The sequence below is a fragment of the Anabrus simplex genome, chromosome 4 (assembly GCF_040414725.1).
Source record: "Anabrus simplex isolate iqAnaSimp1 chromosome 4, ASM4041472v1, whole genome shotgun sequence".
NCBI classification, from domain to species: domain Eukaryota; kingdom Metazoa; phylum Arthropoda; class Insecta; order Orthoptera; family Tettigoniidae; genus Anabrus; species Anabrus simplex.
Genome location: NC_090268.1, coordinates 405,714,310 through 405,737,122, shown reverse-complemented (window position 1 = coordinate 405,737,122; position 22,813 = coordinate 405,714,310). Strand labels below are relative to the sequence as shown.

Genomic DNA, 22,813 nt, shown 5'->3' with positions numbered 1-22,813 from the left:
TCTAATGAAAAATGGAAGTAAAATATATTGCAGTATTGTTATGTTAAAATATCTGTGATTAAAGGTGGTGGTGATGGTTACATTAAACTAAAACCTATTGAGTGTACATGGATATGAGTACATTAAACGCATTAAATCATATAGACCACAGTACAAAACACTTGAAAAATTTTAACACATTAAAACATAGTATATATATTTTAAAAAGTCTATTAAAATTTGAGTTCATGTTGCGTAGCATTCATTCTTCAGTCTTCTTGTAGTTCTTGTGCTGATTTAGTTGTATTAGGTGATCATCGAGAATGTTCTATGGCTGATATACTTTATATTGATGTGTTGTAAGAACTCTCGTCATTAAAATTTTTTGAAAATTGAGTACTGTGCAATTCAACTATTGATGTACTTCAGTAAGTTTTATATATACTGCGAGACAGGGTTTGGTTTAGGAGCAGTTGGTGGCGACACCTCTCTCGTCTATGCACGTTATATGGTTGTTATCTGTAAAGATAAGCTAATATGAGTATAGTGTGCATAGACGAGAGAGGTGTCGCCACCAACTGCTCCTAAACCAAACCCTGTCTTGCAGTATATATAAAACTTACTGAAGTACATCAATAGTTGAATTGCACAGTACTCAATTTTCAAAAAATTTTAATGACAAGAGTTTTTACAACACATCAATATAAAGTATATCAGCCATAGAACATTCTCGGTGATCACCCAATACAAGTAAATCAGCACAAGAACCACAAGAAGATAGAAGAATGAATGCTACGCAACATGAACTCAAATTTTAATAGACGTTTTTAAAATATATATACGTTTTAATGTGTTAAAATTTTTCAAGTGTTTTATACTGTGGTCTGTGTGTTTAATGTACTCATATCCATGTACACTCAATAGGTTCTAGTTTAATGTAACCATCATCACCACCTTTAATCACAGATATTTTAACACAACAATACTGCAATATATTTTACTTCCATTTTTCATTAGACATCCAGATGATCTAACGTAACACCGTTGTAAATTTGTCTAATGACTATAAATGTTATATACTTGCTGATGATGGCCATGAAAGGCCAAAACTGGTACTAGTGTAATAATCCATTCACAATAAATAAGTATTGATCGGTGGAACACTTTTCTTGTCTATACATTGAATCCAATCAATACGGAAAATGAAACTTATAAATAACAACATCTTTGTGATATTCAAGAAATTTTGCTATTGCTTTCCGTTCGTTGCGACTGCCATTTGTGCCATGCTTCCTTCCTTTGTTTCAATAGATCACATTCTTCCGACCACTAAGCATGTTTAACTTTTGTTATAGGAGCAAATTTTTCGGCTTTTGATAAGTTCCGTTTTATTTGATCCCAATTTTGTTTGTGTATATCGTTTGTTGCAAAATGGTATTCTTTTGAATATATAATTTTCTCCAGGTCATATCGTTTGCTTGTGTGTTTAAGGACCTTGTCTCTCCTTCTGGGTATGATATTAATCTTTATCTTCAACATGTAATGGTCCAAGTCTAAATTAGCTCCCCTGAGGACTCTGGCATTTTGTATCTCCCTATTGAACTTCCGTCTAATAGCCACATGGCCCAGTTGAAATTCATCCACGTTTCTTGTTTTCTTGGAAGCTTTTTAAAAGCTGTGGATTTCAGTATCATACCGTGGGCTTGGCACAACTCTGTAAGTCTGACACCATTTTGATTGGTCCTGTTATGCGCTGGGTATTTCCCAACTACATGTCGATACTTTCTCTCCTTCCCTATCTGGACGTTGAAGTTTCCCATTAGTATGATGTTGTGTTTTTTAGGTACCCTTTGGATGACATCGTCCTACTGATCCCAAAAGAGTTTCCCTTTCTCCTTGTTCTTTCTGTTGTCCTCATTTATGGGGGCATGGGCATTCACAATAGTGTATACTTTATTGGTGGATTTGAAAACCAAATTTGATAGTCTTGGATTGGGACTCAAACTGGACTATGGAATCCAGGACGTTCTTATTTATTACAAAGCCAGTTCCTAAGTGTGGCATGTTTTTCATGACTCTTTGACCAACTTTTCCCTTGTATACCCTGAACCCTTCAGAGACAAAGTTGTTTTCATCTATATATCTGGTCTCCTGAAGTACCGTTATGATAATTCGATGATTTCTGAGTGTGTCTGTAAGGTGTTTTAACTTTCCAGTTTTAAGAAGAGAATTAGCATTGAAGGTGGCTATGAAATTTGGGTATTTGCATTTGATTTTGTTTGAGGTTGCAAGATGCTCAGACTCGTCTCTGTGTAACGCTGCAGACTCCCCAGAATCCGAATGTCTGCTTGTGCACAACGGTGCACCTGAGGTAATTTGTTTCACATTACACTTTCCCATGAACGATAAACATGAGTTGTGGGTAACTACTTGAGTCAGCAGTTTACAACCAAGGTTGTGAGCCCCGGAGGTTTCTTCCAGCCGCCCCTAACCTGGGGTACAGACGCTGACCTAAGGCCGCTCAATCTGGGAACAGATGCCTGGGGAATTTTATGTTCTTCAACCAGGATTCAATTCTTGGAGGTAGCTCATCTGCCCTCTCTCTCTTCTTCTCTTCATCCGCCATTGAGACCATTGACCAATTTTCACCTAGTAACCCTAGGCAAGGTTTGCCCCTTCCGCCATCTCCACCATACCGAAGGTCATCTTCTCCGCCGTAGATGCCATTGAGGACTTCACCCATAACCAAGGCTAATGGCCCTCCATATTTATGACCCCTGGAGAGAGGGTGTCCCAGTATTTTACACCCCCCCCCCCCCCCCAGGAATTGGGCTACCCGTTGGTCCGCGGGTTGTATTGGGTATTTCAACCAGCCCTACAAACTGTAGGGACCCCTATCCGCCACCTGGGGATGCGCTCTGTAGGGGTCGGGTTCCCCTGGTTACTTTCGGAAGTTAACCTCACCCACAAAGGCTGAGGTTATTTGCAGAGAGTATTATTATTATTGTTGTTATTATTATTGTTGTTATTGTTGTTGTTGTTGTTGTACATGAACATTGTGCTGGTTCACAAAATTTCTGCTTAGAAGTCCATGATGTCGGCACAGTCAGGCAATATGAAGTTGCGGCCCTCGTCAGGCTGAGACTAAAATTTAAATTATGGGTTTGTTGTACTTGTATTACCTCACTATATTGTGCACTTAACTTATTTTTTTGCTAGTTGCTTTACGTCACACCGACACAGATAGGTCTTATGGCAACAATGAGACAGGAAGGGCCTAGGAATGGGAAGGAAGCGGCCGTGGCCTTAACTAAGGTACAGCCCCAGCATTTGCCTGGTGTGAAAATGGGAAACCACGGAAAACCATATTCAGGGCTGCCAGCAGTGGGGTTCGAACCCACTATCTCCCGGATGTGAGCTCACGGCCAACTCGCCCGGTCTTAACTTACCTAACACTTGATGCAATGATGTAGATCATTCAATGCCCTATTTCCTCTGGTACCATAGAAAAATGTACTATACATCTACTTCTTGTTAATCCTTGGATTTGATGTCCTTCAGTTGCTTCACATGTTTACTCGTTAAATAATGTTCTCTTCTCGATGGCTTAAATTGTTCCAAGTGTACTTCGGAATGAAATGGTCGACTTGAAATCATGGAATAACTCTTGAATTTAAAGTCAAAATACAAATTCATTAGGATATTTTCAAGCCAAGTCCATAGATTAGATAAAATGTACTCGAAGGTTTCAGACTCATTCTTTCGGACGAAGTTGTATCATTTATACTCCGTCAAAAGACAAGGTTTGTCCCTTGACATCTTCTCCAGAAAGTACTAGAATGTATAACTGTTCTTGACCTAACAAGAAGAATGCTATGTTCTCACTCTCTCACACTGCACTAACTTAACTGTTCGCTCTTTTACGCCGTAAAATGTTTATCCCTCGACCAACGAACAAGTAAAAAGTGATTTAATCTACAGATTATGATTTCTATTGGTCGAAGTGAATGCTTAAATGTGATTTCCGCTGCATTATGAGCGCACCACTGTGACATAGCTCAGGTGTCCTTGACCGCTCGACCTAGTTCTGGCTCTCTGCTCGTAATGCTACGGCCTGTCTATCAGTTGATACCAGGTCCGTGCATGTGCATGAAAACTCACGCAAATTAAAGCAAATCTTCATTTCTATAAAGTACCATTTGAACGGGTACAGCATTAAAGAACAAACAGAATTTAAACATAAATGTTTTTAAATTTTAAAATAATTTTCATAAATTAAAAAAAAAAGTGATTTGAGAGAATCTGATGTGATCTTTCTAAAACAAAATGTGTCATTCTTTGTTTAACGATGTTTTTTTTCTTCATGTATATGATAGTATTATAAGTATTATATTGAGTGTTTGACAGACTGAAAAGCTGTGAGGTTTCTTTACTTGAAGTCCATTCATAAGAGAAGATTATTTTATAGAAGCACAGTTGACTATCCCTGCTCTCTTAAATATTTTAGTAATGGCAAGTAAGAAGATCAACATTTGATATAGATGATATAGATGTTGATTCCCATAAGGAACATGAAATATTTGTCCTGAATGAGTAAATTTATAATACCAATATAATGGTCCGTTATTGGACATTATAAATTATTATTATTATTATTATTATTATTATTATTATTATTATTATTATTATTATTATTATTTATTTTCCATTAATTGTAGTTACAATTTAGGGATGGTGAATGGAGAAAGGGCATAGCCCCACATACACAAAAGTGCCTCCATCACCACTTAACACATTCACGCCCATCATCTGAGCGGGTATTTAAAGGGCTGGCCCAGCTAGTGGCAGAGCAAACAATAACAGATTCTTTTCACAATAAGTTCTAAACTGAACAAGATATGGAAACAAAATTTTCTACATACCTTAATGAAGTCCTCTAGTATCTCTGTAGGGTGTGATAGTTAATGTCAGACTTTTCTGGGGGTATGAGAACACTAAATATCCAAAAAATAGCGTGTTTGACTAATAATTTTATTTTAGAACCACACTTTGCACCTTCTTCAGGGGAACTTGTCTATATTTGATGGTGGAAAATTTAAGAGAATATATTCTTTTCTCTTCGCATCTAACCAAATGATGGATCCTTGGCCGGTGCCCGTTTTGGCGGCAAAATTGCAGGACGTTGACTTGGAGCTGATGACGTAGATGGAGCTGAGATTTCGGAGAGAGGTGGCTGTACTTGTATGTCGGGTTCACTTTTTACCCCGTTTGAGAATTGCCTGGTGTTTCTTTAGATCTTTTGATACACCCCTATTCGACCGTATTGTTCAACATACGCCAGTGTTCTGTTCCCGTAATTGTTTCGCGAGTCCAACGCTATTCGTAATAATTGTCCATATAGACAGTATACACCTGGCCAAGATAATTTTCAAGCTGCCGTAAAACTGTGCTTTGTAAATTCGCATCACTTGCATCATTTATATTGTCCCTACACGCCATGGTTATACTTCAGAACGTGATTATACACATGGTTGTGCAATCACAAACCAGCTACGCAGCTAGTTGTGCAAGCGCTAGGCTACCTTCAGAAACAAAACAAAGAAAGTGCATTGGGAGGAAAAATCGCCGTGGCCATGTGGTTTTCGGTGAGTAGAAATATTCATAAGGGTATTACTTTCATCTCTCTCGCACATATTTGTGACCAAAATAGATCCCAGCTGCGTAGGAACAGCTCGAGTTCAAGGTTGCGCTTATCTGGTCTAATTCAGATACGGTCCACAGCATGGTCATGCGCTATAGGCAATAACTCCGATACGGGCGTGAATGTGTTAAAATTATAATATACAAATATACAATTACATTCTACATAGTGTTCTTATATACAGTTACTGTATTTACATAGGCATATTTACATAATACTCACATGACCTGTTCAACATTCAAGTAATTCGAGACACCCACACAGCTAACTCATTCTTGGTTGCCTGCGTTTCGCCCTCGTGTGCTAAGTTGGGTTCATCAGTTGGTACTTAGCACGCCAACGCAAGGCTAGTGCATACCGTGGAGGCCACTGCATAGGCTACTTCAAGCCACCAGCAGTGCCAATGCACTACGAAAGACTGTCTCACTTCCAAAATGCAAATCAAATACAAAATACGTGTTTATGTTTAAAGACATTTCTAAATACCACTTTTTTAAGTCTGCCACATATTACGTTTTTGAAATATACTCATTTTAAAAATTCACCCCCCTTTTCAGCCCCTTACCAACGAAATATCAAAGACTCCTTCCTTAGTGAACACCTATGCTGTAATAATATGTATCCTCAAAATATAATTTTTTTTAAAAATGTACAGTAATTTTGGCTCGGTGAGGACATGTTATATATATAGATAGATAGACAGATATGTAAGAGATAGATGGTACAAGTTAGTAGCGGACTGTTACTAACTCTAAAAGTGGTCAATAGAGTATTTTCATTGGCAGTTTGGTTTGGTACACATTCAGTTCCACCAGCGCTGTCAAGTGTGGCCTCTGATACCATCATATTTCATTAATATAATAAAGACAATCTTCGCTCTCCCATGTACTCAAACTGCAAGAATCAAGAAGCGGCCTATGAGGAGTAATGGCGTACATCTCATTTGAAACATTGATCAATGATACAACTTAATGTGTTCTGGAAACCTGATCGCCAGCTGAAAAACTGTTCAACAAGTGCAAAACTGTTGTAAATATGACAATAAATACCTCTGCTGGAATTTATTGTATTGAGTGTTGGATATGATCATAACCCCCATTATTTGTTGTGGGGGACGTTTTATCTAAGAAGTGTATGAAACCATCGAAATTCAAATGTCACCTTCAAACTATGCATGGCTGTGCTGTTGACAAGGCAATTGAACACCTTATGAATAAACTGCTGAACTTCAAGAAACGAAGAGAGTAGTCACGGACAATGTTGTGGGAGGCAAGGAAAATGTAGTTTTAGCATCATGTCAACTTTTCCTATTAAGTGCAAAACATGGCCAACCACATACAATTAGAGCAAAATTAGTGCTAATTGCAGCAAAACTAATAGTAAATACTGTAGTTGATGAAATGTACTCAAAACAGTTCATTGCTACATTCTTTGTCTGATAACACCGTTCAGTGGAGAATAGAAGAAATGGTAAGATAATGCAAAATACTGTACATTGCTAGAATGAGTGAAAACTGGTGAATGTTACTTGTTGCAGTTGATATTTCTAACAATGCAAAATTATTAACTTCAATTCGATAGGAATTTGACAACATGATCCATGAGGATTTGCTGTTTTGTAAGCATATCTTTGTGGTTCTCAACACATTCATGACTGAAAGAGGACTTAGACTAAACCGGGAGCAGTGGGTTGGATTAACTATCGATGGCACAAGGGCCATTTCTGTAAAATATAAAGGTGTAATTGCACACGTGAGGACTGTTGCCCCACGTGTTGGACGCATTGTTGCATCCTTTGTGAAGCACTAACAATTCACAACATGCCCGCAGAGGTGGATGGTCTGCTGAAAGATGCTTTGAAATACTGAATTTCATCAAAGCCAGACCTCTAAATTCTAGATTATTTTTGGAGCTATGCAAGAATATAGTACACGGCTATGAACATTTGCTATTGTGTACAGATGTTAGGTAGTTGTTGAGAGGCAAAATTTTGACTCGCTTGCTTAAATTGAGTGATGAAGTTAGGCTGTATCTTCTCAGTGGGATATGTAATTTCAAAGACTTCTTAAATTATTTCTTGTGGCTTGCAAGACTTCGTTATTGAGCAGGTATATTTAGTCACTTGATTGAAGTCTGCAAGGAATGCAAGTCACACTCTTCTCAGTTCAAAACAAAATATATCAAACAGTAAAGAAAATGTGTATATGGGCATACCAAATCAACAAAACCAAATTTGATTCTTCCCTAGCGCTTTATGATCTCCTGTCTGAAGATGAAGAAATACTACTTTGGCAGTGTAAGTGATGTAATGGTGAGAAACTTGAAACTGCTAGTAACCACACATAGACAACATTTTCTGCCTCTTCTTGAGAAAATCTCATGGATCAATAATCCCTTTTTGGAAACTGAACATGAGCTGTCCTCGCTTGATGAAGATCATCTAGCTGAAGTATCTTCTGAATCTTCATTGAAGACCATGTATCACAACTCCGTGTCTCTGAATGACTGTTTGATCCATGAAATTGCCCATACCCTACAATTTCTAGAAAAAAAATTCTGCGTTAAATGCCTTTCATGACAACATACCTGTGTGAATGTACGTTTTCTGCTCTCTCACAAATGACAATGAAACAGAGCTAATGTAGAGGCTGATCTTCGGTTTGAGTGACTGTGCTTGTAAAATGCTTGGTCTTTGGTAAACAGTACCATCCGTCCTATTAATCCAACAATCGCAGCAATTGAATTTTCTCAAGTAAGATTCCAGATCTAGACTGTTGTACTTATTAGCCAAGTGTCACACTGTTTTATAATTTCTATGCATATATAAAGTATGTCTCTGTAAATGAAGTTAAAGTTAAAAAGGAAGGAAAATATTAGTCCTAAATTATAAAATCAAACATGGTAATATTACAAAATTCTGGTTTTTGTTTACTGAATTCAGTATTATGTTCTGTGGGTAGGGGATCCATGGACATGCATGCAATGTGTTTAAGGTGCCTCAGACAAAAAAAGTTTGGGAAACCCTGGTTTAGAGGCATATACTCTACTTAACAGTGATTATAGTAGAATTCAGGCAACAGAAATGAGATTCATTACAACTATGTATCAAACTACTCAGAGGGACAAAATCGGGGATGAAGTAAATAGGAGGGTAGCTGGCATTGAGGTTCATATTGTGTTCATAAAGAGGCCTGCCAGAAAGTACTTTGACTTTGCTGTCCAAGGAAAAAGACCAAGGGAATGCTGGACAGAAATGGTGAAATCAGATGTGGAGAAGAGAGGTCTCTGATGGAATGATGTAGATGATGTAGGAGACTGGAAGATATGGCAAGTGCTTATACAGCACATGCAGGAAACTGGAGATAGAGAATAATAATAAGAATAATAATAATAATAATAATAATAATAATAATAATAATAATGATGATGATGAATTATTCAACCCATCATGCTATTATTAATGGAGTGAGGTAGGAGGAGTCAGTGTCTCTGCCTGATTCATATTGTGTCTTATAGATAACCTTACCCATATTTCTTATTGTGATATACAGTGATGACCAAGTATATCAAAATAAAAACTGAATAATGTCAAGTGCACTTTGCATTTTTCAATACAGAATGATGGAACTATTTTTCAAAAATATTCAGTGGAAGGGGACAGTTAAATGGAATGTGACACAATTCATGCCTCTATTAAACGAATAGTAAAGAATAAGAAATTCATTGACATAAGCCACACGTTCTGCAGTTTCTTGGGGCCGGCAACAGTGGTGGTGTTATTTTATTATTATTATTATTATTATTATTATTATTATTATTATTATTATTATTATTATTATTATTTGATTTCTGTAGTGTCTTAAATTATGGAACTTCACATGATAAGATGGAGAATCTTGTATACAGTTACAGTTGAAGTCTGCTATAGCGAGTACGGCATATAACAAGAACCCCGTTATAACGTTAGATTCTTTCTGTCCCTTCAAAATTCCTATATTAAACTGTGTATTATCTTTTGGTTACAGCAAGAGCCCTATCACTGACGCATCCGTTATTACGAGCGATTAAGCATGCACAATTTTTTCCGGTACCGATATTTATGCACCCAGCCATTATATTGCATGCGATCAATCATCTTTGGTATAGTGTCCTTGCTATGTCCATTAGTGAGCTCTCTTGTAGGCATTCGAAGGCGATGTCAAGAGTCGATTAGTAATACCCATTGACTGCTGTTCCGTAATTAAAAATGGAAGTGAAAGAGGAGACATGTTTTCGTAATAATTGCTTAAATGACATGGCTGATAGCAGTTGTTAACTCTTTAGAAATAAAGGCTGAAGCGAACGATCGCTTAATTTTAATGTTATATACTGAAATTCAGTAAGAATGCAATTCACCTCAAGATATGGCAGAGTACATCAGTGATTTCATAGGATAGTTTATATTTCCTCGCGTTTATATTCTCATGTAAACTCGTAGCAAGGTGGTTATTATTTCTCTACGTGCATTTGAAATATATTTTCATGATGCATATACGGTTGGTTAGGTGACTCTGTTTGAAGAAGAAAACTGAAACATTTTCCACAGAGGCCTCTTGAGTGATACTATAATTATTTCAGAATGAAATTAAATATACTCTTTCACGTAATATCGGATTTTGAAAAATAACAAACGAGTAAGCCATAGTGTGGATATTATCTGCGAAGATGCAAGTTTTGAACAAACTGATTGCCGTTTCATACAGATTTCAATGTGTATGGGTTTTTCTCTGACTTCTACGAAAAATCTGATATAACGATAATCCGCTATAGTGAGTAATTTTTCGCCATTATGAATTCTCGCTATAACGACTTCTACTGTATTCTCTCTTGAGATGATACTCAAAGGTGTTTGAAGCTGGAAACTGATTCCGACCCATTTCCCTTCAAAATAAAATATCAGGCCTTATTTCTGTTGGGTAGGTTGTAAACTTCCACTGTCTTAGTTTTCCAAGATTAAGCAATAAAAATTTAATCATCTTAAGAATTCGGTTGCTCCTATGCTGCTTTTTCAGTTTTTCTCCATATCAAAAAATTCTGTAAATACTAAGGCATTATGTTCCCAAAACTTGTATAATTCAGTTAGCTTTCGTACTTCAGAATTTTCAGGCCTTGTTTCTTTGTTTGTTTTCTTATTCTTTAGGATTATAAAAAATTGTATTTGTTTTAGGCTAAAGCTAAGATAACTCATTTGCAAGAGCAGCATCGTCAGATGAATGATGCTGTTGCCATGTATGATTTGGCAATATCTTCAGGAGATGCTTCCACTGTCCCTGATACCTCTTTCAACATTGCTCCTGAGTTCAGGGATCCTGAATACTCCAGAGTAGCCATGGTCAATGGTGGCAGTCCTGTTGAACAGGTGGGTGTGATTACTCAAAAGTTATTCACAGTTGTTTTGCACGAGCAGTGTTATATGGTTTTAAAAATACTGTGAACTTATTTCAGGTTAAAACGTTCAGAGACAACGAAGATCCATTCAACAGCCTGAATGGACCAACAGATAATGGTGTTGCACCGTTTGTTGGTGAGGATCTCTTTAAAAATGGTAAGAATTCTTAAGTAAAAATTTCCATCCCCTTATCCTTCCGTTTGATAAATAGGAATATAGTCTGGATACGAATTCCATAATTTGTCATTGGCATATATGCATTAGCCCCAATCAGTATTTTCAAATGCCTTTTCTAGTTCTATGAATGCTCTGTATGTGGATTTATCCTCTAAGATCAGATATAAAGTCAGGATAGCTACATTTTTCTACCTTTCTTCTGAAGCCAAACTGATCTCCCAACTCAGCTTCAACTTCTTTCCATTCTTATGTAAATAATATGTCTTAAAATTTTTAAAGAATGAGATACTGATTAAATGATGTGGTAGTTTCCGCATTTCTCAGCACCTGCTTTCTTTAGAATAAGTACAAACATTCTGTCAAAAATCTGATGGCACTTCTCCTGTATCATACATCTTACACACTAAATAGAATAACCTTGATATACCGGTTTCCCATAAGACAATCAGTAATTCTGAGGGTACGTCATCAATTTCCGGTGCAGTTTTCCTGTTTAGGTCTCTCAAAACTCTCTTGAATTGTGATCTAAAAACTGGGTTTCCCATTTCATCAGGATCCACAGCTTCTTCTTGTTTCACAGCATCATCTACTTCTGTCCCTTGGTGCAGTTGTTCCATCTTTTGCCTGGTCTTCTTTCCCTAGAATTCATTTTTCCATCTGATACACCTACTTTCTTTTCTCCAAAGGTTTCTTTGATTTTTCTATATGCAGCATGTACCTTTCTTACAGCCTTACAACATCTCTTGCCTGGAGTCATACCACAGTTGCAAACTTCAGTAAGCTTCAGAGCATACAGCATCATGCGGAGAGGCTAATAAGTTACTGGCCCCTTCTTCATTCAGCTAACCTCCCTTCAATAGAAACTATTGTCAAAAAACAACAACTTGATCTTCCTTCGAAAATCCATTGCTGGCTCTATTAACATTGACCCTTTCCATTACCTTTCCCTATCCTTTCGCCATAACGAGTAGAAGAGAAAGTGTAAGCTCTAAAGTTGTTTCCTGTTGGCTAGTATAGGGACTGTGATGACCCGCCCGCTAGGGGCAGCACCGTTGATATCTGAGGGTTGGTATCTGTAGTTGTAATATGGTTGTGTTTGGTAGTGTTGTTCTGTGAAGGCAAAAACTTAGTTGTCGTGCATTATTGTTAAGTGAAAGTGAAAAGCTTGTGCTTTGGTGACGGTATTCTTTTATTTAGTGTATTTATTTATTTATTTATTTATTTATTTATTTAGTTTATAAAACTTACAAAAATGCCGATGAGGAAAATATGCCTACTTACTTCGTTTGAGGATGTAAGTCTGGCTACAAAACTACGAAAGGTAAACACTTCTTTAAACCACCTAAAAATGAAGCAGAATTTTCAAAATGGGAAAAGGAGATTCCCAGAAAGGAGAAAAAGCTTTCTGATCAGTGTTGTGTGTGCGATTCACTTTTTCTGATTAATTTATTGTTAAATCAGATTCATTTGTAATACAAGGTGAACAGGTAGAAATTCCTAGAGATAGATGGATACTGAAAACTGGCGCTGTCCCTCATATATTCCCCAATTTGCCACAATATCTCAAAAAACCAATTAAACAAACAAAAATCACCCCATAAGCCAGCCTCCAAAGACGGAGGAAAGTTCAAGAAACAAATCACACAGGCCTCACCGCGAATTAAATTTCGATGCTTTTTCTGAGAATGATAAAAGAAATGAAATAGATTCATACACAGCTAAAAAGACGATAAGTTCACTTACAAAGAAACTAAAGAGACAGGGACGTAATATAATGACTATCCATAATAAATTGAAAATAGCTAATGCTAAGATTTTGTTGCTAGAAAAACAACTAAGAGATTCCAAATTACTGCCAAATTATTCAGGTGAGCCCACATTAAGCAGTAAAGCAAAAGATGATTGACACCATGCTAAAAAAAATGTCAGCTAAGAAATAAGAAAGGAATGAGATATGATAATGAATTCCTTTTAGATAGTCTCTTATTTAAAATTAAATCACCTAAGGGCTATAGACACTGTTTAAGGCATAACATGCTTCCCCTTCCTTCGGAGGCTCACCTGCGAAAATTTGTTAAAGGTCTTAAGTACCCTTACGGGGTGAACACCCATGCCATTAGTGCTATTGAGAACTATTTCTGCTATGAAAAGAATGGAAACAATCGCACGGCAGTTCTCATATATGACGAAGTAAAACTGAGAGAAGAGGTTCAGTTTAACAACAACTCATTAACAGTTGATGGATTCGTAAATTTAGGATAACACACCCAAGAACACGGGAAAAATACTCTCAAATCATGCGTTAGTGTTCACGTTTGTGCCCCTATTGAATAATTGGGTTCAACTGGTTGGTGTGTATACAAGCCCAAATTCCACACCTGGTGATATTTTGTCATGAATTTTAATCCGGTCTTACAACTGGAGCAAATTGGTGCCAGAATTATAGGTTTCACCTCAAACAGAAGTCAGTCTAATAAAAAGGTGTGGAAATGTATAGGAATAAATGGAAAAGGGAAGGTCTTGTGCTCTATTTCTAATCCCTTTGATTCTAGTAGGAGACTTTGGGCCTTTTCAGATGCTGCGCATATAATTAAGTGCATCAGAAAGAATTTTCACGACAAAAGGCAAGACTATTACAATAATGAAGTTGTGGACTTCAAATTCTATCGACAAGTTTTTGAAATGGGTAACTGCCATAAATTTGCAGGTTTGAAAGTTTGCCACAAGCCAACGTCTGCACATATAGACCCCCACTTCATTTCAGCGCATGAACGTGAGACCTGTTTTTCAGTTATTTAGTAATTATGTTGCAAATGGCATAAAGTTCTTTAGACAGATAAACTCGGAGGGATTTGAAGACGGCGAACTGACAGAAACGTTCACAAGGGAATTAAACATCCTAATAGATGTATTAAATACTTCTACACCGGCAGGGGCTCTTTATAAAGATTCAATAGGGCATCAAACCTTAATAAAATGGAGAGATAACCTCAGTGGGAAGAATAATACTTTTGCTTCAGAAAAAACTCTTGAATCCCTAAGAGTAACAATTGAGAGCACCATACAGGTGTCCGAGTATTTATGGAATAATGGATTTCGATATGTGCTCACAGCCAAATTTAATCAAGATCCACTAGAACGGCACTTTGGTGTACTACGCTCATTAAGTTGTGACGACCACCCTTCAACAATAGATTTTCTGAATTTACACATCTTGCAATCTATTTATATCCCAACCAAATTTGCCCTGTCATCGGGTAGTAATTGTGAGCTTAAATTTGAACTGACACTGACATTTTTCAATCAAATGAAAACACTGGCTAAGAAGACAAGAGAGACAAATAAGGCTGTAGTAGAAAATGCACAAAAGAAAATAAGACAAGCACTAGACTTCACTGAGAACATGGATGACCTCTTACCGGACTGAGAGAACAATTTAGGTCTAATTAACAGTGATAGCCGCAGTCTTGCAAAGGCGTGTTTGATTTATTATCTAGGAGGATATATAGTACGCAATGTATCCAAGGTCACAAAATGTCATAAATGTGTCAGCCTGCTTCACGGAAAGCCTACAGAAGAAATACTCTACGCAACCCTCACATTTATTAGGGACTATAGCAAAAAATACAGTATTGACAGGACTTTCCTCACCCATCCTTCAAGAGCAGTTTAAAATGTGTCCGTGCAAGTTGAAAGTGTAGTGGAACAAAAACTCTCCTGTGAACATAGTTTGTGGGGCGATGCATTTTACGAGTGTTTGGACAGTTTGCATAGTATCACTATTAATTCGAAAGAATTAGGATGCTGCGATGATCATGTTGCAGACATTATCCCTACTTGTGTTACATTATATGAAATGCTGATTTTATTTTGTAACAAGATAGATGAGAAAGGAACTGAAATCTTTTAAGACCACAAAGTTTACCAGGAAGCTATCTAAACTATCTGCCAACTGAATTCTGGAATGGTAAGTAAAAGCATAATATTTTGCGTGCAATAATTGTCTTTTATTCGAATGCTGACTTGTAAGCTCAAGCTCAAATACTGCTGGGAGAGCGGCCTAGCGGAGGAACCAATGAACTAGGGGAGTGATCACACTTCTTCCTTCTACTCGCTATGCTTTCTCTGTGTCTGCAGAGGCTTTAATCTTGTCCCCCCCCCATTTGCCCATACCACTTCCTACCAACCTCCTAATGACTCTGGAATGGGCTACTGCCTTGCCTCTAACTCAGCCAAAAAAGATGTGGTAAATCTTTGTGTGTACGGAACAGGAGTGAAAGTGTTATCGAGCAAATGAATCACTGTATGAGGGTAAATATGTGAATAATGGAATTATTGTAAATATCACCTTAATGGGTCTGTGAAGCATCTAATGTTCATGCTTGCCCTTTAACTCTGTTGGCCAGTATTCAGGAGATAGTGGATTCGAACCCCGCTGTTGGCAGCACTGTAGATGGTTTTTTGTGGTTTCCCATTTATTGACACCAGGCAAATGCTGGGGCTGTACCGTAATTGCGCCCATAGATGCTTCCTTCCCACCCCTAGCCCTTTCCTGTCCCATCGTCGCCATAAGACCTATCTGTGTTGGTGCAACATAAAGCAGCTTGAAAGAAATTATTATTATTATTATTATTATTATTATTATTATTATTATTATTATTATTATTATGATAAAATTGAATACAAAACTGAAGAATACAAACCTCTGCTTTAACCTTACATGAAACAAACCACCAATATGCATATTTTTAACCGAGGAAAGGTCACGAAGATCGAAGCATCTGAAGAAGTACTGGGAGCACCGCAAAGCCCAAACAATCCCTTCAAAGAGACCTGAACGATGGATTGGCTAAAGTGATTCTATGTGGTCATAAAAGAAGAAGAAATAAATAATAATAACCTTCCAACTTCCTCGCACTTTACTTTCAGCCATTCTTCCTTAGCTATCCTCCACTTTCCATCTACTGCATTCTTGAACCATCCACATTCTTTTCTGCCCTCCTCATTTTTTACATTCTTGTATTATCGCCATTCATCAGTCAAGTCTAGTATCTCCCGAGTTATCCACCTATCCTTACTTGATCTCGCCTTTCTTCCCGACCTTTCTTCAGCAGCCCTGCTTATCGCATTCTTTATACCGGTCTACTCCTCATCTATTGAGTTTCCTTCAGCCTTTTCATATAGTCCTTTGCACCATGTTCCTCGAAACAATACCTCATTGTTTTTTCCTTCTACTTGTCTAGATCCCATCTCCTTGCATTCCATCTCTTCTTCAATTTCTCCAACTTCAGATGATATTTCATGATGACCAAGTCGTGATCGGAATCAATGTCTGCTCCTGGGACGGTCTTGAAATACCACACCTGGTTTCTGAATCTTTGCTTAGTCATAATGGAGTCGATTTGATACCTTCTAGTGTCTCCTGGTCTTGTCCATATGTGCAGCTGTTGTTTGAGGTGTTTGAACCAAGTATTAGCAAGGACTAAATTATGAATGTTGCAGAATTCTATCAGTTGATTTCCTCTCTCATTCCTTTTATCCTGTGCTGAATTCTCTTACTACATTGCCTTCTCTTCCTTGACCTACCACTGCATTCTAGTCTCCTGTCACATATTCTCATCTCCTTTTGCGCATTGTATTACTGAGCAAGTTGGCCAGGCAGTTAGGGTTGCATAGCTGTGAGCTTGCATTCTGGAGTTCGTGGGTTTGAATCCTACCATGGACAGCCCTTAACCTTTTAAGTGCTGAGTTACCAGTTGACTGATTGGTACCTCAGTGCTGAGTTTTTTCATTCGTATGTAAAAAATTGTAGAAGCCTCAATTTTTAAATTATCATTGGGGTGATTAGCTTAAAATGTTTATAAATGTTGGTTGTTTATAAATCTAAATGCAAATGGAAAATCCTACACTTATGTTCAATATTATTTTGAGAGAAAACAAAATTACACTTATGTGCCCATGCGTGCATTATCTTTATACAAAGCAAAGAGCCCAAAATAATATTATTTCCTAAAATCTGACTTTCCAAACTTGGAATGTGGTGATAGTTAAATGTTTTCTACTGGTTTTTTGTGATGCCGATTTCTTCAACTTATGTGCACCAACTCCACTGGCACAAAAGTTTCTAAAAAATCAATGATTTTCGGGTTGTCATCAAACACTACTTGGCAATCAGAGTCTGTCACAGTTACCTGAAACTCTGGTGAAGAAAAGTAATCCATCCGCCACGAAATTAGCGATAAAATAGCTTTTGTACTCGTCGTGTTTTTCTTCTTTCATTTAGAAGGATGCTCTGTTTCTCTCTCACATACAATATTTTCGCCACACTCTCTATCACTCTCACTTTCAGAATCGCCTAACAATTCCTTAAAATGATTATCTCCATCATCACTTTCCGCTGTGGTTAATAACTGAAAGATTCCGTGATCCAAAATAACATCGCTGCAAGAGCAACTAATTTGTTGTTCTGCCATGTTTGTTTACATCATAGATGAACTCCACAGACGTCTACAAAAAGTTCTGCAAGTTACTTCCCGAAGCTATAATCTCTGATCAGTTAGTTCTACATAATGCCCAACAGGTGGCAGAACTTGTCAGAGATCAAATTCGCACTCGAAAGTGAACCGGGACACTCAAAAAAATTAAAATTCTTGCGCACCATGTATAGACGGGCGTAGCACTGGTGGACTGGCCGTGTCAGCCTGTCTATAGGCGGGCGTAGCACTCATCGGGTTAAGATGGTTTTCATTGGTTTTCCATTTTCACACTAGGCAAATGCTGAGGCTGTACTTTAATTGCAACCACGGCCACTACCTTCTGAATCCTAACTCTTTCCCATCCTTGTGTTGCCAAAAAAAGCCTTCAGTGTGTTAGTGTGACATTAAACCACTAGAAAAAAATTAATATACTTGCAAGGTTTTGAGGTAATGAAATAATACACATGAACTGTTGATGTTTATCATATGGCTTTTAGTGCTGGGAGTGTCCAAGGACGTGTTCGGCTCTCCTGGTGCAGGTCTTCTTATTTGACGCCCATAGGCGCCCAGTGTCAGCACGTAACGTACTCTTGTCAAATAACACCAGGGGTCTGTTCAAAGCTTTACATCTGCATCCAATGGACAAATCGCCATCAAGAGCATCATATGCCCTCACTCAATTATTGATGGAGAGTCTTTAATGCATATGTCTTATTTCACTTAACATGAGCACTGCGGAGAGGTTTGGTATTGAACCCAGTCTTTTGGCACACAATCTAGTGATTAGAAGTTGTATACCACCACCTCCCTGCTGGGTATCATTCTGATGGTGACATTTTTTCAACCAGTGGGACTCAAACTGCCTTACTATGGTCAGACAATATAGACTTAAACGCCTTTACGAACATGGCCACCAGGTGGGCTAACTGTTACGGTAATAGAATGTAATATTATATCAATGTACACTTGAAAATAAATCACAAATAACCCCTGTGGGTGGGGGATTCATTTGCAGAATACACCCACGGTATTTCCTACCTGTCTTAAGAGGCGACTAGAAGGAGCCCCAGGAGCTCTCAACTTGGGAGCGTGGGTTGGTGACCACGGGGCCCTTAGCTGAGTCCTGACATTAATTACACTTACTTGTGCCAGGCACCTCACTTTCATCTATCCTGTCCGACCTCTCTTGGTCAATTCTTGATATTTTCCAACCCCGATGGTATTAGAGCATTTGAGGCCTAGGGAGTCCATTTTCATGGCCCTTGGCTTTCTTCGCTCATTACTTTATTTTTCAAAGTGATGTATCCCTTCTTTCTTATACCCCTCCTCTCTGTACCCCCTATGGCTGGGGGACGCAGACGAAAATACACCCACGGTATCCTCCGCTTGTCATAAGAGGCGACTACAAGGAGCGATGATTGAATTAGAACCATGAAACTACTTATGATTAGTACCATCACGCGGGGAACACCATGGGTCGCCCTTACTTCCGAGAAGTACCACTGTTAGGTACACAATAGGTTTGTGATTAGTAACAGTGGAGTGTGGGTTCACTGTGGGTTTTACAGTACCTGTAATTAGTACCACTATATGCAGGAATACTGGTGCCCATGATTAGTACACCTATGTGAGGAACATCATGGGTTTGCATTGCCTGTGTGTGGCACCATTATTTGAAAAGCACCATAGGTCTGAGTTACCTGTGCGACGTACAATACTTGTATTACCATTTTAAATTAATATTCATTCATTTTTGTCATGTTTTGAATTCTGGTCAGTGGATGATTTTGGACTTTTAAGTTGTCATTACATCATCATCAAATCACAAATAGAAATTGAATTACATTTGTTTTTCTGCAGTTTTGTAACGTTTTAAACTTGTTTCAAATTATTGATATTGGTTTGTTAACTTTGTACATCTCTTCTAACTGCAAAATGATTAATCTCCAGTGCCGTTATTGCATATTACACTGTTAGGAATGTAACTGTGTAAATTTTTCTGAGTTCCAACCCCAGAGTAAACTACATATAATTGACTATGAAATAAACACTGAGTATTCAAATTAATCCCTGCTACTTCCAGCAATTATTCTTGAGCCTAGTTTACAGTCATCACGAATGCTTCATTACACTCTCATACTCATTACAATCTCATAAATCAGCAACAGTTTCTTCTACTAAGCATGTAATCATCATTTCCCCTAATAATGAAGTGAAAATGAATGATTCAGAGGAAACTTTCCAATTGCTGCATTCTACGACTGAAACAGAGTCTCTGCAGGTTGGAATAAACGGAGTCAAGAAAATATGTAATAATGGCATTGTTTTAAAATTAAAAATCTAAGAGAAATGCAAAGCTATGGTAGAGAAGCGCCATGGTAACTGTGCAAGTCGTGACAGTTATTTTGCTAGGGTGACAGCTGATGGAAGAACAAGACGGAGAGATTCTGTGCATGTGTGGAATAGCCAAACACCTCCGCTACAATCTTTTCTACTTCAGTGCATCTCGGGTGATCACTGTGCTGGCCTCTGTCATCGTTCTCATCTCGCAGCAGAACTCTATCACAGAATAAGCCAGCGCTTGTGGATAAGCAGATGACTCCACCGTGCCTGGTAATTGTAGCTTTGTTGAAGAGATTGTTTCCCGAGAAGATGAGTGAAGTGAAATTTGTTCATCCTACTTCAGTGATAATATTAAGAAATGGTTAATTTGAAGGCGAAAGAAAAATAGGTAGGCTGTATTTAATATTTGCATAATAATATTAAATAAACCTCTATATATCTAACCTGGACAGACTATGAAATTCTTGTGTTACGATGTTGCATTAAGTGATAATGTGAGAAGTAAAGTAATTTACTGCAGGTTTAGTAAATAGACTTAGCAACTGCGTTAGAATAAGGTCAGTCCTTGACCACTTTGAATGTGGTGGTGATGACGATGGCATTTAATTCAGGATTTTGTTACAACCATTATTTCTTAATTCATTTGTTAGTGAATTAATATTTGTAATTGAAATATTCCAAATTACATTTGACAGTCTTAACTCACCTTCCAATATAACACCGTATGTGGTGGGGGGCAGTGGGAGACGGAAAGTACGGAGAGGCTATGTGAGGCAAGACAACAGTCGGCTGCGAACTCTGGTGTGTACCAGCTTGTTGAAATCTTAAGTGATGTTTCTACGATCACTCATCATGGTAGCCTCTGACATAACACAGTTACCATGGCCCATCTCTTTATATGATAGAGGAAGGCAATCTGAAAGCAGTCGTGGAATTGAGGTTAATTTTCCAGAGGATGAATTGCTAGATTGTACCATAGTGTAGAATCTAGCTATAAAGTAAGCTATCACAGCAGGCTTTGAATACTTAAAGAAGCATTTTTGGGGGACTTTGATTGATTATACCATAAAATCCCCTTTTTTTGTGGATTTAGCCCTGCCATTGCATTGGGAATTGCCTTTTACAGATCTAGAGTAAAAGTTGAATGAATCATTCTTAAGATGGCATTACCTTGGTTACAGTTAGCCACTCCATGATCAGTCTCCAAGACTGGGGAGTTTTTCTGGAAATATCTGGTAAACAGTTTATTTTAGGACCTTAAAATGCTGTTTTCAGAGTCTCTGTGGGACCTAACCAATTATTGTTACTTGCAGTGAGCAGATTAAAATGAGCTGTGTCCGGGTCTTTCTAAGACGAGTTCAATTTTTTGCCTATTTTATAGATTTTGTTTTGTGTCCCCTTAAAACATAGAGTTAAAATTATGAATTTGACAATATAACTGCCTCTACAACCCATCTGAGTGCCTTGTTCACTTCAGTGTAAATTTTGGTACAGATTATTGGAGGTGTTTCAGTTTGTATAAGAAATAGACAAACTTTATATTTATTTTAACGATATAGATTAAATCTTCTCTTTCTTCATATATTCTTTCGATTTCATCTTCTGAACTAGTAGGCATATAGACCTGCACTATTGTGGTGGGCATTGGCTTGATGTCCATCTTGACATTAAGTATGCTGGTCATAGCTTGCCTGCTGCCCTATTTCCTTCGTTATTACACCAACTGCTGCATATCTCCTTTACAAAGGAAAAATTAAAAGTATCCTCCTAAATCAATGCATTACTTAGTTCCATCATTAGATGCAGTAATGAAATTCAAACATGTTTTGACTTGTTTCAGCCATCTTCAGTGAGATTGAGGGGGAGGGGGGGAAGTAAATTTATAGAATACAAGCTAAAAATGTGCCAAAAAATAATGAAGGAACAAATGAAAGAAAGGCAAAAGAGACATGATTGAATTAAAAATGGCACAATATACTGTAGAACATTTACATCATCAGATGGAGCAATAAACAACTCACTGCGACAAAATTCAGTGAAAAAGGGGTTAATACAAACATAACTAAATCTAAAAGGTGTGTTAAACCTAAGAAAAGAAATGAAAAACAAATTATACAGATGGAAATGAACAATAAGTGCGCATAGCGAGGTTGTGGACCTCTTAATCTAAAATTTTTTAAAAGTTTTATACAATTTAAAGCAGGATGATATCACTCTGTCGAAAATTCAGGCCTACAGTCTGCCTTTGTAGAAACACAATCGCCATGAATGGCTATGAGGGGGAGCAAAAAAGTTTGAGAAATCAAGCCTGAGGGGAGACAATGTGCAGGCAAAATGCATGTGACAAGTGATTGGATAATGCTGATGAAATTTAAAACTTTATAACAGCAGCATTTTCAATTTCTTCTCAATCTAGCAGTCCCGTTCTCGATTATTGTTTCACAGTGTTGGCTGGTTTGTTTGCCGTATTCCTAAAAGGCTAGGAGAGCCGCAATAAAAATGAGAAGCTGAGTTAGAGAAGATGACAGGTGCATGGTAAACTGTAAGTGACCATAGTGGAAACCGTCAATGAAGTTCCTATCTCTAATAGAAAAAATGCAGTTGTGTGAGAAACTTGGGCTGATTAGGAAAAATTGTAAAATGGGTGTGAAAAAAGCTTTAAACCTACGGTGTTTAAAAGATGGTTGTCCTCTCAAAACGGCCTGGCCT

The 22,813-nt window shown here is 37.7% G+C and overlaps 1 protein-coding gene across 2 annotated transcripts in view; it reads left to right on the top strand.

Moving 5' to 3' along the window:
* Window positions 1-22,813, top strand: part of Eps-15 (Epidermal growth factor receptor pathway substrate clone 15) — a 555,588-nt gene that overhangs the window by 397,392 nt on the left and 135,383 nt on the right. For both annotated transcript variants that reach the window (XM_067145864.2, XM_067145865.2), the window contains exons 13-14: window positions 10,887-11,078; window positions 11,165-11,264. In XM_067145864.2, the coding sequence (XP_067001965.2) occupies window positions 10,887-11,078; window positions 11,165-11,264 (292 nt within the window). The remainder of the gene's footprint in view (window positions 1-10,886; window positions 11,079-11,164; window positions 11,265-22,813) is intronic.